Source organism: Macaca thibetana, chromosome 9, assembly GCF_024542745.1.
Source record: "Macaca thibetana thibetana isolate TM-01 chromosome 9, ASM2454274v1, whole genome shotgun sequence".
NCBI lineage: Eukaryota > Metazoa > Chordata > Mammalia > Primates > Cercopithecidae > Macaca > Macaca thibetana.
In genome coordinates this window covers 56,581,934-56,597,312 of record NC_065586.1, presented here as the reverse complement: position 1 = coordinate 56,597,312, position 15,379 = coordinate 56,581,934, and the positions used below count along the sequence as shown (strand labels likewise).

At 40.7% G+C, this 15,379-nt stretch overlaps 1 protein-coding gene and 1 long non-coding RNA gene across 23 annotated transcripts in view; one reads left to right on the top strand and one right to left on the bottom strand.

Annotated features, from left to right (window-relative positions):
* Positions 1–15,379, bottom strand: part of KCNMA1 (potassium calcium-activated channel subfamily M alpha 1) — a 762,662-nt gene that overhangs the window by 28,118 nt on the left and 719,165 nt on the right. For 13 of the 22 annotated variants that reach the window (XM_050803366.1, XM_050803367.1, XM_050803373.1 and 10 more), the window contains one exon: positions 11,018–11,148. In XM_050803366.1, the coding sequence (XP_050659323.1) occupies positions 11,018–11,148 (131 nt within the window). Of the gene's footprint in view, positions 1–11,017; positions 11,149–15,107; positions 15,189–15,379 lie in introns of all 22 variants that reach the window. The other 9 variants (XM_050803364.1, XM_050803365.1, XM_050803369.1 and 6 more) reach the window with 1 other exon arrangement.
* Positions 1–15,379, top strand: part of LOC126962487 (uncharacterized) — a 36,943-nt gene that overhangs the window by 9,565 nt on the left and 11,999 nt on the right. The window lies entirely within an intron of this gene.

Below are 15,379 nucleotides of genomic sequence, written 5' to 3'. Positions count from 1 at the left end.
GGGGTTTCACCGTGTTAGCCAGGATGGTCTCGATCTCCTGACCTCATGATCCGCCCGTCTCGGCCTCCCAAAGTGCTGGGATTACAGGCTTGAGCCACCGCGCCCGGCCTAGTGAATTGTTAAATTCAAGAAATAATCCTTGAAAAAATAAGGAAATGTATGACAATATAACTGAAAAAACACAAATAGAATTAGAAATAAGAAGAATAAAATGTCAGATACATAAGATAATTAACACTATTATTCCAGATACTCTCTTTAATACCAATCACTGGACATGAATAAGAATCGCTATTGTTTTTAGGCAAAAAGCAAAGTAGTAATCATATATGAGGAGACAGAAGAGAGTATTAGGAAAAAAGTAAAATTCCATGTTCCTTAACATGTAAATGGGCCATTTAATGTCATTTTTTTTCTAGTAAAATTGTTGTTTGATATATGCCTAATTACAGATTTGAATTGGACTTTTTAAAACTTGATAAAATTATGCTAAATTTCCCCTGGAAAGAGTCGTACAAAATTGTCCTCTCATGTAGTATAGTAAATTTTAAAGACTTCCTAACCAAATATTGTAGACAAAGTGAAAAATTAGAAGGTCAACCAGAATGGATTTATGAGAACCATAGCTTAGTACTTATAAGACCTTAATACAAAGGTTGGCAAATCTGGCTCTTGGGCCAATTTTTCTCTGTCATCCATTATTTTTTTTAAATAAGGTTTTGTTGGGGCCCAGGCATGTCCATTTGTTTATGTATTGTCTAGGGCTGCTTTGGTGCTAACAAACTCAGAGTTAAATAGTTGTAACAGAGACTATGTGGCCCTCAAAGGCTGAAAATATTTACCATCTGGCTCTTTACAAGAAAGTTTGCTGATCCATTCCTTAGTATAATACGAAAAGCACTGCATACCATGGGGAAGGGATTTTACTCAATGAATGATTTGGGGGAAACTGGCTCTCTGATAAAAAGTTTTCGACAATATGGTAATGATGAAACAATGGTTCCTTGGCATGACTCACATTGTACAGACATGAATGTTATGCTTTCAGATAATATTTAATGGCATGGTAATAATTATATAACACTAAAATGTTTTTTAAAAGTAGGATCCCCAAAACACCATGAATCACAATTCGTGTTAAAAATGCATACCTGCAAAACTATTGGCTAGTGAAATTAACTCTTTCTGTATTTAAAATTTAATTTTAAGAGTACCCACTTTTAAATATTGAATCTTTATGGTACTGGGTTTTAAGTTTTAATATGATTTTTAACTGGCTTTTTCGTACTGATTCCTTTTAATGTTTTCAATTATCAAATGTTGATAAAATGTAGAGATCATTTTTATTATTAAACTTTATAATATACACTGTTTCATAATATAACAAATCATGCACTTATTACTTTTTAAATTGTTATTTTTTAATATAAAACTTCAATGTTTAATGGAAAACTACCAGAAAAATGATATCCTGTTTATTATTATGGTCACTCATTTTTATTTCTACCATAAAGTGTTACAAAAAGTACACAATGCTCTGATTTGGGGATTTCCAGAGGGAAAAATAACGCATAACTGAACAGATAGACATATTTATGTGAATGTAACTGTAAGTAGTACATAAAAGTTCTACTTAGTAGTTAACTCTTAGTGATATAATTTTGTTTTCTTCCTATAATTTTATTTTATATATTTTCTGCTGTGAAAATATATTTAATTTAAATTTCCATAAAAAGGAAAGTAAATGTTACAAAATAGTTAAAGGCAAAACATGTAGCCACAAACAAAAATATAGCAAACTGTTTAATCTCAAGATGCTTGATAGTTCTCATGTTCAGCATGCACTTTTTACGCATAAAAACTATGAATTCACTATATAAAATATGTATTTACCTCATTACATACAAATTAAAAACTGATATGCTTCAAAACTATCATAAACACAATTAAAGGGCCTCCTAGGAAAAATAACAATCAGCACTTGCCATAATGCATGAGATGGCTCAGTATGATGAGAGTGTAGACTGGTAAAATTGTTTCTTGGAGATATCACGACAATATGTATCAAGAAATTTTAAAATGTCCATATATGTTTTAAAAAAACCAGTACATTTGCCTCAATGTAATAAGTTGCTACTTGTTCAAAGATTTAAGTACAATAATTTTTATTATAGGATTAATCATTACTATAACAAAAATTTTAAAAAGCTAAATAGCCAACAATTTAGTGATAAATAGATTCTGGAGCATCCACAGAATGGAGTCTCATAAAGTCCTATGGAGGCTCTGCAAATCATGACACCAAAGAAAATAATAAAATACTGTGGATAAAATATTAACTGAAAAGGGAAAAAATAACGAACCTATAACATGAGATATTTCTGTATTTATCTATCCATTTAGAAGGAAAGACACCAAAATATTAACCATGCTTGTCCTTGGTGTTGGAAACATAGGTCATTTATATTTTCTTCTTTATATGTTTTCTCTTTCTTTTTATATGTTTCTTCTTTATATGTCTTCTTTTATATGTTTCTGTGCTTTCCAAATTTTCATCAAGAAGTATGAATAACTGTTCTAATAAAAACACATTTTTTTTTAAACGAAGGGCACTATAGGTTATCCATTGCAATGATAAGTCTAGAAGATCAGCCAGGGAGGTTATTGTTTTGTCAAATCTTTGGGATTTGACCCTAACATAGTCCCAATTCTGTGTTGAAATCAGTTATACCCAAATCTTTTTGATCAGTCACTGACATTTATTGAGCACCTACTAATCGTTGGGCCTTGGTTTAGCCTGAAATTGTGTGAAAGTCAAAGAGTGCATGACTTTTAGAATTGCTCATCAACAGGTACAATTTCAAAGTCAGTCCCAGGGTTTTACAGGTGTCTGAATAACTCTGGGACCACTCATATCTCTGAGCATAATTGTCTGCTCTCTGAGCTGGCACTGCATCCCAGATGGCTCTCCTTGATTTTTCCATGCAGGCATCCAGGAGCAGAGCTGTGGGGCAGCAGAATCTGTGATGACAGAGAATGATGATGTATTTTTGCCAGCAGATGCTCTTGCTTCTGTTTTGATACCCCAATATTTGGATGCAGAGAAGGACTCTGAGCATTGCTGACGGGTGTGCTCTGCACGCCTATCTCTTCGGGATCTGAATAATTTGGTGGAAAGACAATGCCTTCCCTGGAAAACGGTGTCAAGTCAGTCATATTGGAGGGTGGAAATTTATTTATGTGATGGGAATGAGGGTTGGGGGAGGCACTTCACAGAGCATTCAGCAGTCTGCAATTAAACATCACTCCGGGGCTTTCTGCATAGGTGATGGTTGTTTCTGCATCATGGAGCAAACCAGGTGCTAGAACTTCAAATGCCAATTACCAAAGGCGCTTCCTGTGGAGGAAACTTCTCTACAACTCACCTGACCCAGAAGGCACACATTTTTTTCTGGGTTAACATAAATGCTAGAATTGAAGAAATACAAAATTCTAAAGGCAGGATTGTAACATGTAGGTGAGATCCTTTGCCTCCTAAGCTTTTGTCCTGCCAGTCTTTTCTGTGCCTTACCATGAAACCTGTGCTAGAAGTCTTCTGGGAAGCTCTTATATATGGCAGGGTTAGTCTTCAGGGATGCTTCAGGCAGAGACCTTCTCAATGGCTATCCTTGCATCACATGGGCATTGGGGAGCATAAGACAGCTGAGTTAGGGTCCTGTTCAGAGCCTAGGATCAGGCGACCTGTATAGTCTAAGGAATACAGGAGTCCCTCTTCCCACTGCCAAGGACAAGGTTCCAAACCTGACTAGTGAAGCCCTTCTTCTGATTAAGGCAACATGGCTCCCTGGTTATGAGTACAGACTTCCAAATCCAATTAGTGTGGCTTTTAATACCTACTTTGCTATCCAATAGCCACAACAATGAAAAAGTTGCCTAACTTTTCTCTGCCTCGAATTCCTCATCCGTATAACAGGGATGAAAAAACAAAACAAAACAAAAATTTATAGATTAGAGTTAAATGAGAGTATGTGTGAAACTTCTGATAGACAAAGCATACTTAAAACATGGGAGTTCATCAGAAGAACCATCAACTAGCAATGCAACCAATTTAGACAGTTCCCTCTCCCGGTGTCTCTGCGTTCTGATTCTAATCTCTGAGAGCTGGCTCAGAACACAAGGGTGGCCCGCTTGGCCTCTAAAGTTTGATGATTCTCAGGTCCTGTAAAAGGACACTGAGGAAACCATGAAATGCCAGAGGAGGGACCGAGGCACTGTCGCAGGGAAACCTGAGCCCACAGCGCCATCTAGCCCGCTTGGCCCACGCCCCGCTGCGCCTGCTAGCGCAACCCGCCCGAGCATCCTCCTCTTTTTATTTTTTTAAAGTATAATTACCGGAGCTTATGTTTCACAGTTAATGCTGTCAAGCCTTTTAAACTAATTGGTCTTTTATAGAAAATTTAACTGAAAATTAACACATCTTTTAATAACATTGCCTTAACTTTAATGGCTCTCTGCCTCTCGTTTATAATTGCTCTAAAATTGTCATTTTCCATGTCATAGCTGCCATTTTTTATATTTGCTAGTTTTCATGGTGTAGATTTTTATTTTTAGTATTTTTCTTTCGTGAGGGATGAAAATGATTGGATTTTTTTCCCTATCCCAGGGCTGCCTGGCCTGATGTGACAGCAGTGGTCTGTCCTGAATCTAGCAGGACATACCTCCATGTGCCTGATTGACACCACTGCTAGCTCTTCTGCCTTGGGACAGCCATGGGCCCTCTGTCTCCATGTGAGCAGTCGAAATGGAGGCTCTTGAGTGGAGTATAAGAAATAGGGTCATGGAGCAATAAATTGTTTATATAACTAAAATCACATGGCACTAGGTTAGCTTGGACTGATAGAGAACTCAGGCCTCTCCATAATACCAGGTTCAAGGGTTTGGCCCTTAATGAAAGTACAGAAAAGTAAATCATGTGAATCCACATTCCAGATGGTCACACCCTCCAGTCTTACTGACATAAGTTCATTTCTGGCAAACAGAGGCCAGCTTTCTGATATTAAAGATGAGAACATGGAACCCTATCTTCTGGGTACCCCTGACTCATCTACCCACTAAACTCCCAAATATTATCTAAGATGTGTGTTCATGAAAGAGAGAAAGAGAGAGGATAAGTGCACACAAACACATCAATATATATACATATATGTACATGCATATATACCAAAAAAACTGCTTCTTTGTAATTACATGTGATCTTAAGAAATACGTATCTGCTCTGTGAAAGATTTCCATATGCCTTTGCCATTCTCCGATTAGCAGAAAGTCATAAGGGGTAATACCATTCCCATTTAACGACTGGGCCCAGCTGGGCCCCAGACAGTAGAAAAGATGTGCAAGGGCTGCCAGTGAGCCAGGATCAGAAGCTACAAGTCCTAATTCATGACCCAGTTTCCCTTCTCCAAGTCACTGCCTTTGTTCTGAAAATATGAATGCACTGGACATGCAAACTCCTGCCCTGGGCATTGTGGTGCAGTGGGCAGAGCAAAGACATACCTGGCATAACTGGCTCACATTGAAATTTTTCTCTGGCTCCGGGGGGATCCTGCAGCGGGGGTCTCTCTACAGGCTGGCATTCACACTTCTCAATGTATTGTACACTAGTAATGGGGGCCTCTGCTTTTCTCTGCTCTTAATACTGTTATGATATGCTTTTTCTTTATTTTCTAGATTAGGTAGGTGCTGCAAACCTAAAGCTTCATGAAATCTTATTTTCTAAAAAAAAGACAACACTCCCAACTCGTGTGCATTGGAACTCATTAGCTCTTGTAGTAGGTTTCCTCTTTTTCTCCTCAGAAGGAGGTGGCTCCTCACTGCTTCTTCAATAATGATGGTTCAGCGTGGTTGGTATCTGTTTAGGAAAGGTCCAAGGCTCAAGGGAAATGGACATCATGTGCACAACCACCTAACTCAGAGGACAAGCAAATGGCCAGAAGGCCAAGGATGCTGTCTGACCACAGACATGGTAATGCAGACACGTAAGATTAGAGGCAAAAGGAAGGAGGCTGGTAAGGACAGGAAAGTGGAATGAACCAAACAGGGAAGGGACATGAATGAAGCAGGCCTGGTGGGATGTAATAGAGAGTAGTGTGGACTATGGCTAAAGGGAGCAGCTGCTCAGCTCAAGTCAATAGCTGCTTTATGAGAATCTGGGACTCCGCTTTCTGACTCTAATTTAAAGAAGGCAGGAACCCAGATTTTATATAAAACCTTATCATTTAAAAATATTGGCAACAAATTCAATTTAAAAATAAAAACTTGAGAAATGCAGAAGTTGTCTGTAGGGTGGATATAGATTGCAACATGACATTTCGAGACTTCTATTACAGATCTTTTATTAGAAACAAGATATCAAGCCAAGTACGATGCCAATATATTGTGCTATTTCTTCTTCTAAAATGAGTGTATGAGGATGGAGTGTCACACAAAAAAAATAATCAGGGGTTACACTTCAGGAATCAACTCAGTGATGGGCTCGCTGTCCTAGCCAGTGTATCCAGAAACAGTGGCATTAGGAGGATGCTGGTGGCTTTCAGAAGAAGGTGGATCCTCTCACCAAGTCTGAGGTATCTCATCCCAGACTTAGAACTTGGCCAGATGTGGTCTATTGTACTTGGAATATTCAGTGTGGCCAGCGGCCTTGCCTTCTTGATTGCTCTCCTGTCTACCACATTCCAACCACAATGGCCTCCAGCTGCTTCCTCCAACAAACCAAACCCAGCTTGTCACCACTTTGCAGCTTTGGCCTTTGCAGTGTTCTCTCCTTCTGGCTTTTTCAGTGTCAGCTTCAACGTTACCTCTTAGGATAATTTTACTCTGACCACTGAGGGTAAAACAGGTCTCCACATCCATTCAAGCTATTTCATGTTTTTTCAAATCAATTATCCTTATGTGACACTATTCATTTATTCACTTACCTATTTACTCTTAACCCACTAGAATGAAAGTTTAAATAACATGAGGGCAAGGTCTTCATCTTTCTTTTCCACAACTGAATCCCCAGCATGGGGAATCATACCTGCTGTCCAGTAAGTGCCCAATAAATGTATTGATTATAAACACTAGCAACAATAAATACATACAGAGCTTGTCATGTGCTAAGCACTGCTCTAATTGCTTTACAACCTTTACCCATTTACTCATCTCTGCAACCCTGTGACAGGTACTATTATTATCTTCATTTTAAAGATGAGAAAACTGAGGCACAGAGAGGTTAAGGTTACATAGCCAGTAAACAGCAGTTCTGGAATCCAGACCTAAGCCATCTGGCTCTTGAGTCCATGTCCAGTATTCACTTTCCAGGGTCCTAGTGGAGCTTAAATTGGGGCTAGGGTTGGGAGAAAGTGATAGTTGGGTGAAAACGAAATCTGAATACTCATAAGTGAGTTTGATCCCTAAAAACAGAGAGGGTTCCTTTCATCTAGTGTGACTGTGTGCATCAAGATGGTATCATTCTGAAAAATACACTTCTAAGTTGTGATCTTCTTAGAGACATATATCCAAAAGCCTAATTATTCCCTCTCATCCTGTGTTTCTGCAGTTGATTTGCGAGATAAAGCCACAGGGCCATGTCTGTAACATTCTGATCTGTTCCAGGAATGCCTGTGATGAATCAAAATATTATTCTTTTAACAAATGAAGCAGTAAGCAGCAGGAGTTGGGTTACGAAGGACAATATTCAGAGAATGTTTAGACACATGATTAAATCACAATTTGGGGAGGAGTGCTAGAAAAAGGAGACTGTCGACACCTGAAGAGCTTTGTGTGTGTTGTGAAGTTGCTTATGAGTGAATGCCTGCAATGGAAGTTTACCTCTGTCTCCTGCTGTTTGGAGGAGTCTCACTTTCTCAATTTATATTCCTGACAGCCCTTTTTGTTCCTTCTAGTTACTGCCTTGGCACTTGACTAATCTGCTTTTTCATACATTAGGGTTGGAGTAGAATGCAAAGAAATCACAGGTAACATTTTATCAAAACGTCTAGATCCAACTGGATTTGTGGACTCAGACCCTACTCAAGACCTCATTACGAAGTTTGTTCATCCTAGACAATGAAAATAAGACCTGGAATAATTTGATAGGCATTTTGATTAATGATTTGAAAAGTTATCATCAATGAGTTACTTAAATATGTCTTGCTTCAACACTTAAACCAAGGGTATTCACATTATTGTCCAAAAGATCCGATAGTGTAGCTAAAGTGCCTCGCACAGTTCTGGGCACTTAGTAAATGATGCTGCTGATGATAAATACAATGACAGTTACCAGATTTCTAACACCCTTTTATCCCAGGCTAGAATGCAGAAGACAAGCTGCTCTCACGCTATTGCATCCAAACATGCCTTACCACACTCTCCCAAACATTTTTGTTTGCATTTCAAAGGAGATGGGAGATGGCTTGTTTAAAATTTTCAAATCAATTCACTTTGAATTCTCATTTGAATTTCCAAGAACTGACTACCTACTAATGATATAGATGCTTGTGCTACTCAAATCCAGATGGGCCCCCACCTCCACCCCGTGGCTACCATATGCCCCTTTGTCTGTGTTGAGAAGAAGTTCTCTGGTGCTCAAATCGATTTTATTCCTTGGAACCAGGGCTGGTTTCATGGGTGTTCAGCCTATGTGGTTGCACAGGGTCTGTTCTCAGATGCATCTTTGTTGTTTTGTTTTGTTTCGTTTGATTTTTTGAGACAGGGTCTCACTCTGCCACCCAGGCTGGAGTTCAGTGGCTCTATATCATCTCACAGCAACCTCCACCTCTCAGGCTCAAGTGGTTCTCATGCCTCAGCCTCCCAAGAGCTGGGATTACAGTTGCGCACCACCACACCCAGCTAATTTTTAAAATATTTTTAGTAGAGACAGGGTTTCGTCATGTTGCTCAGACTGGTCTCAAACTCCTGGGCTCAAGTGATCTGCCCATCTCAGCTTTCTAAAGTGCTGGGATTACAAGTGTTAGCCACCGCGCCCAGCCCCAAGTCTCTTTTGTTTTAATACTCCGCTGTCACCATTTTGAAATTCTTAATAACCCATGAAAAGTGACCTTGCAAATTACGTAGCCAGTCCTGCTAGAAACATACTGAATATCTGATATGTAGAAACATAAACAATTTTATAAATTTGGAATTTAAAAAATGTTATCAGAGTATTTTGTAGTTCTGAAAAAAAAAATTCTACTGTAAATAGTTTAACCAGCTCTTAGAATAGTCTTTCTGAGATCTCTGTAATTAGGATCAGAACTAAAATAAAAATTTCTAATGAGCTGAATTACCAAAATCCATTTGAAACTGGATTTGAAGAATATGAGACCTATGACTGAGAATACGGTGTTCTTAGGAATACATCTTACAGCTTCTATCATTCCTTCTGGCTTGCTCAAGGAGTTTGCCCAAACTGAGCCCAACATCACTGGCTGGTAGAAAGGTTAGCCTTGGTGTCAGCAGGCCATAAGAAAGATCATGAGCCCCAGGAAACCACGGGGGCCCTTTTCCAAGGACCATTTTATCTCCCTATTGGCTTGGAAAGCCATGGCATGGCATGAAGCCCAGTCAACCTTAATTCAGATGAATGTCATTTCACAATCACTTTTAAATCCAAAGTTCTGATTTTTAACTAAGATATGCTTGCAGCTGGACAATGTTCAGGCATACAGAATAACCCAAATTAGTCTTAAAAAGCTGTATGTTTTCTTTCCTCAAATAGAGGTCCTTCTGGGACTAGCATTATTTAATGAATAGATGAGACTGGTGCATAATTAGCATATCAGTTGTTTAGCATATTCAGGAGAATAACCTTCAGCACTTTAAGAAATATATGTGTGTAAAAACTCTGAGTTCTGTTTATGGTTTTAATGTGTTCAGAAAAGCTCTTTTTCATGGATTCTCCAAAGGTCAGTTGTTGTTCAGCCTATGTCTGCGTTTTCACAAACTGAGAATTTGAGAACTCCAAAATAAAAAGCTTTTCTATATAACAAATAAAGATGCTCAGTGGGAAGACTTCATAATACCCAGGCTATGACTCATTCTAAATGTCTCCTTCTGCCTTTTGCAGTGAAAGATGGCTCCATTAAGTTGAGACCTATTTTTTAATTGTTATTTGTTTTTTGGTCGCAAAAGTGAAAAAAAAAAAATGCCTGATTGCTAGATGTATGTCAAGTTATAAAAGAAACCAAAGCTGTGTTTGATCCCTCGGCCAGCCCACCCTCCTCTCTCTGCCACTAACTCCTCCCTGCAGCAGATACCGTGCCAGGCCTTGCCTCCATGCCTGGTTCTCTCCAAGGACTTCAGTCTCAGTGACAGGTCTGGTAGTCACCTTTGACCCACTGTTCTCTCCACCTCCTGCTGATGTTCAATCTCTACCCACAACAGCCAAGGCAATCCCCTTAAAACATGAACCTGATTATGTCACTCTCCAACCAAAATCCTTCAATGCCTTATTATTAAGAAAAAGTCCAAAACCATGAAAATGGGTTTCAAGGTCCTACAGGTCTAACCTTGGCCATCCTCCTGCACCCTTGTCTCACCATGGCCCAGCCTCACAGGGTTTCTTTGCCTTCTTTGAGAGCCTCAGGTTCCTCCCTTCACCATCACCAGGTTTTGCATTTGCTCTCTTTCTTCTTCAGAGAATACTCTTCCCCCAAGATCTCCCCTCTTTATGGCTCAAATTTTAGCATAAAATGTACAACTTCCTTGGGGAATCTTTCTGGGATCCCCAAGACAAGGTCAAGTCCTCACCTATATTTCCTCCTAGCCTGCCTTGCCTTCCTTGCACTTGAGGAATTTATAATCAAACATTTACTTGTGTGATGGTTTTATAATGTGGGTCTCCCCTTCTAGAGTGTGAGCTTCCAGAAGTCTTGCTCTCCACTGTGGCCCCAGTGCAGCCCAGGGCCTCAAAGGTTGGAGGTGCTCCATTGGCACATCCTCCACCCTTGAGTGAGGAGGAGGGAACAGAATAACTCACCGCGCTCATGAGCGAGTCCAGGACACTGACGGCAAACGCTGTCCCGCAGGCAAAGGGCTGCGTGAGGTACAGTTCTGTATCGGGGTCATCATCATCGTCTTGGTCCAAAAACTGAACATTAGTATCATTCACTAGAAAAAGCATAAAATAAGAATTAGTTCTGAAGACCACACACAGGTAGTGAAGCCAGAGGGAGACCAGGCTACTGGTTTAGAAACACTGAAGTCATTGAGAAGGAAACAAAAGCATGGAAGAAGCTGTAGATGGATCTTTGGGTGAGGGGGCAGTGGGACTCAATGGACTGTTCCTGTGTCACTGTTTAAGTGTCTGAGACCTGGAGAGCAATGAGTTCGAGCAGGCTTGCTCCACGGCAGGCCGCTGGAGCACCAATAGACTGTGCTGGCCAGTCCTTTGGCATAGTTTTAGGATCATGACCTAAAAACACCTTCCAGTGCTTTTTGGTAATGAAGTCCTTTGAGAGATGGACATATTTCAATGATGAGCAGCCATGCTGGGATAGTCATTTTAGCCACAAAGAAAAGAAAGCAGCTTATTGGGAGTAAGGAGCGCTGGAAGGGGAGCACAGCAAGGCAGATAGCAAGGAATGCACCCGCAGGCCTATCCCACAGCCTACCCACTGGGATTGGCCTGGGTAGTTCCCCGGGGTCCCAGGCCCTAAATCTAGGTCCATACCCAACAGGCCCTGTTTAATACACAGGAAACCCCAGGTGGGACGAATGCCTGGCTGTCTCTTGCTGCTTGCTGACAAGGACTTGCTCTGAATTTTGAGTTGCATGGGGACGTCCCATGTTCTCCCTTTCCCCCCCTAAACAGCTCAATCTTTTATGTGCTTGCGTTCAAGCAGTTGCAGCATTGGATGCTGTATTTCATTTCCATCTGAGGATTCCTCAAGGACTCCTCCCGCACGCACGTGCAGACTGATTAGTTGTGTCACTCAGATGTCTTTAACTTATTAAAAATTAAATGACAAATTAATTTCCATTCCCATCTTGGCTTCGGAAATTATCAGTTTTGCAGAGCAAGTAATAGGAGAAAAGTCGGTGGGGTGATGGAAGAAAGGGGCACTCACAATTTCTGGAATAATTATTGTGCTTTTAGGAAGAGAACAGATGAGGTTTCCTTTCCCTGATTCCTTTCTAAATGTATCAACAGCTAATTCTGTTTTCTAGAGTTATTGTTTTAATTTTTTAAGCAACTTTCTTGGTGACTCTTCTTTAAAAAAAAAATAAAAACTTTTGTTTATTGTACGAAGCAGAATAAATGATACTAGCATGAAAGGCTAGGCATGGAATTAGTATTTTTAAATGACACCATCTTGTTTCCCTAGAGAAAGATTCTAATGGGGGAAAAATCTTGGCTCTGTTCTTCCAAACTTGGTCACATTTGGGTCCCCATTGTTTCAGCAGCAATTGAATTGCAGGCTAGTGGTGAAAGTCCAAAATCCAGGCTCTGACAACTGGGCTTCAGTCCAGCCTGTGCTGCCAACTTCCTTGGGCAAAGTATTTCATCATTCTACACCTTAGTTTCTGTCACTGTAAAATGGGGGAGTTATAGCAACTCTCTCATGAGGCTATCAGGAGGCTCATACAAATGGGATTGTGCCCAGAAAGCCTGGTCCAGCATCTGGATCATGCCATGACTTGATAAATGCCAGCTGCTATCATGATCTCCCTTCTGACATTAAATACCTGTCTACCCATTACAGCATGAAAATGCCCAGCTTCCCTCTGCCTCTCTTGGAAACACTGAAGGTCTTGCTCAGGGGTCTTTCAAGAGGTAGCTTTTCTTCACCTCCCTTCACTTGTCCAAAGCGATGTTGAAAGTCACTGTTTAGTCTTTCTGATTTGTGAATCAGAAAATGTAAACCGGAGACCACATATGGAAGAATGTGGTTTTAGTTACTTGTAATAGCCACCAATAGTATGTGTGGCAATGCTCCAAAAAGCACAGCATCTGTTACCTCTTATCAGGAAGACGGGAAAGGGTTGGTACCAGATATGGAGGTGAAGTGACTCCAAGTAGTGGGAGGGGACTCCAGATTGTCAGTGAGCTAGGCATTTGGGGTCGTGGGAAAAGCACTCCAAGAGACTAGCCAGGGTCCAGTGAATACCATGTATATTGTTCTGAAATACCCAGTCTCAGAAGGAGAGCAAGCAATGCTACCCAAGGCCTATTTCACAGAACAGTAATTATGTGGGTGCTAAGAGGTACTCACATAATCACCCCAAAGCATATGTGGTCAAACACAATTGGAATAGTCAGGTGAAACAGCTTTAACACAGTCCTTTCTTGTGAGACTCTGAGGAGCCTTTGCCATGCTGACATCAATTGAGAGTCTCCAAGTAGATGAAGAGTGGAATGTGCTACACAGCTTTGAAAGCCTGTGTAGCCTTGGTGCCCTCTGTGTCTCTTAAAATTCATTATACTGGCCTGGCATAAGGCAGAACACATCTCAGAACATGTAGATAAATAAGAAGTATTCGTGGGGGATGTGGGAGGTGAAGTGGTCTGAGGAGGGTGCTATAGCGGCTAGAGAAATAGGTTTCAAGGCAGAAGATAAGGGTGGTGCGAGCACCTCAAAGATTCTCTGAACACAAGGAAGAAATCTGGTGTAGGACAAAGGCTTCTAGAGAGTCAATGATGCTAATCAAATACCAGAATTGTTGCCTTAGGTTTGGGGCACCAAGCTTTTCCTTTTCTCTTCTACTAATGACAAGATATCTTAGTTAGTCAGCAGCACGTGAATTTCAAATAGAAAATGAAATTCCTGGCAGTGAGGATTCTGAAATGCTGCTGTAGGTTTGTGAGATGGAGATGTTTGGATTAATTTTCCAACCAGAGGTGTGGACCACACAAGCCCTAGGTCTCTTGTGGCCCTCTAGTTCTGAGGAGAGGAATCCAGAAACCTAGGGCTTTTAAACAACTACACTAAACATGAAAAAACCACCCATCCTATGGTTGGAAACAGAAAATAGTGTGATACTCCCTGACCTGAGTGAATTTGTCCTGATAAATAGCTATACCTACAATAATGCGGTGTTGAGTGGTGGACAATTTATTCCTTAGTTTCTAGACACCTTGCAAGCAAGATTACTGTGTCGAAAGTCTGCTCCCTTATTTTGAAATATATTTTTGGGCCAAGAAAATGGAAAATTCATTTCATTTGTGAGTCATGTGAAGGCAGGTGCTCCCACCTCTCTATCCACTCCTCTGCTGAGCAGCACTTTTGCTGTCTCTATTTAGAAGATCAATCCCCAGTTCTGAAACCAGCTGCTGATGGGTGCCTTTCATGGAGTTATTAACCAAGTCATGGGGAAGTGGGAAAGAGCCTGATAAATGCGGTCATGACTGGAGGCCTTTATCTTCCACCTGAGTCCATTGTGAATCTCCCAGAGAGGGTTCTGGGCTGGGAGTGGGGGCCAGAGTGCAAGGCTGCACCTGGGTGGCTGCTAACCTTATCCTCTGCACCCTTCTTGAAATCTGCGTTTAGTAAAAAAGGTACCCCGAGGGACCAGGGGTTTTTATGGCTTCAGAACCAGAGCTTCTGAGAAATGCCCTAGTAGGGGGGGAGAAAAAGGCAAATAAAATCAGAATAAAGAAAAATAAACAGCTGGAGGGAAGGTGCCATCTTAGGTTTCTTATCTTAAAATTTTGATATTCTCCTTTGACTTCCTCTGAGAGCTGTGAAGACATGTCACTCAAACTGACAGTGTATTGGAAGAGGAGTAGAAGGGAGAAGGCGGGAGAGCGGGGTGACAAAAAAAAAGTGGGGAAAAAAGGCTCAGGCCAGAGAAAATGAATTAGAGCAAAGATGCTTTGGAAACAACTGCCAGGTCAGATGGGTATGATCAAAGGTTTACTGATGCTGTGTGGGGAAAAAAATCATTAAGAAAGGCCAGAACAAGACAGTCGATTCCAACCAGAGCCACAAATAAAACACATTCAAAGCAGTGCCATGGGGTAGCCTTTCTGTTACAGCCGGCGAAATAAAAACAAGCTGATGATAGTTGGAAACACCAACAACAGAACAAAAGGAGATACTGATGTGAAGGAAAACAGTGCTTCTTACCCAGTTCAGTTATCATTAGAATGTGCGTCCCACTGTTTTTTTCCTGATTGACTGATACCAAAGGCAACTTGCCCGGTTTAGCTAATTGGATACAGCATTTAAGGGTTGGGGAAAGGGAGTGGAGGAAAGTACAGAAAAAGAAGAGAGTGAGGGAATAACAGAGGAAACATTCTCAAGTAAAGGGACCCCGGACCACAGGTAGTTTGTATTTGTCTTGGGGGAAGAGGCCACTCTACAGTTTTGCACACTTAATAATGGTCATAGGGAGTGCC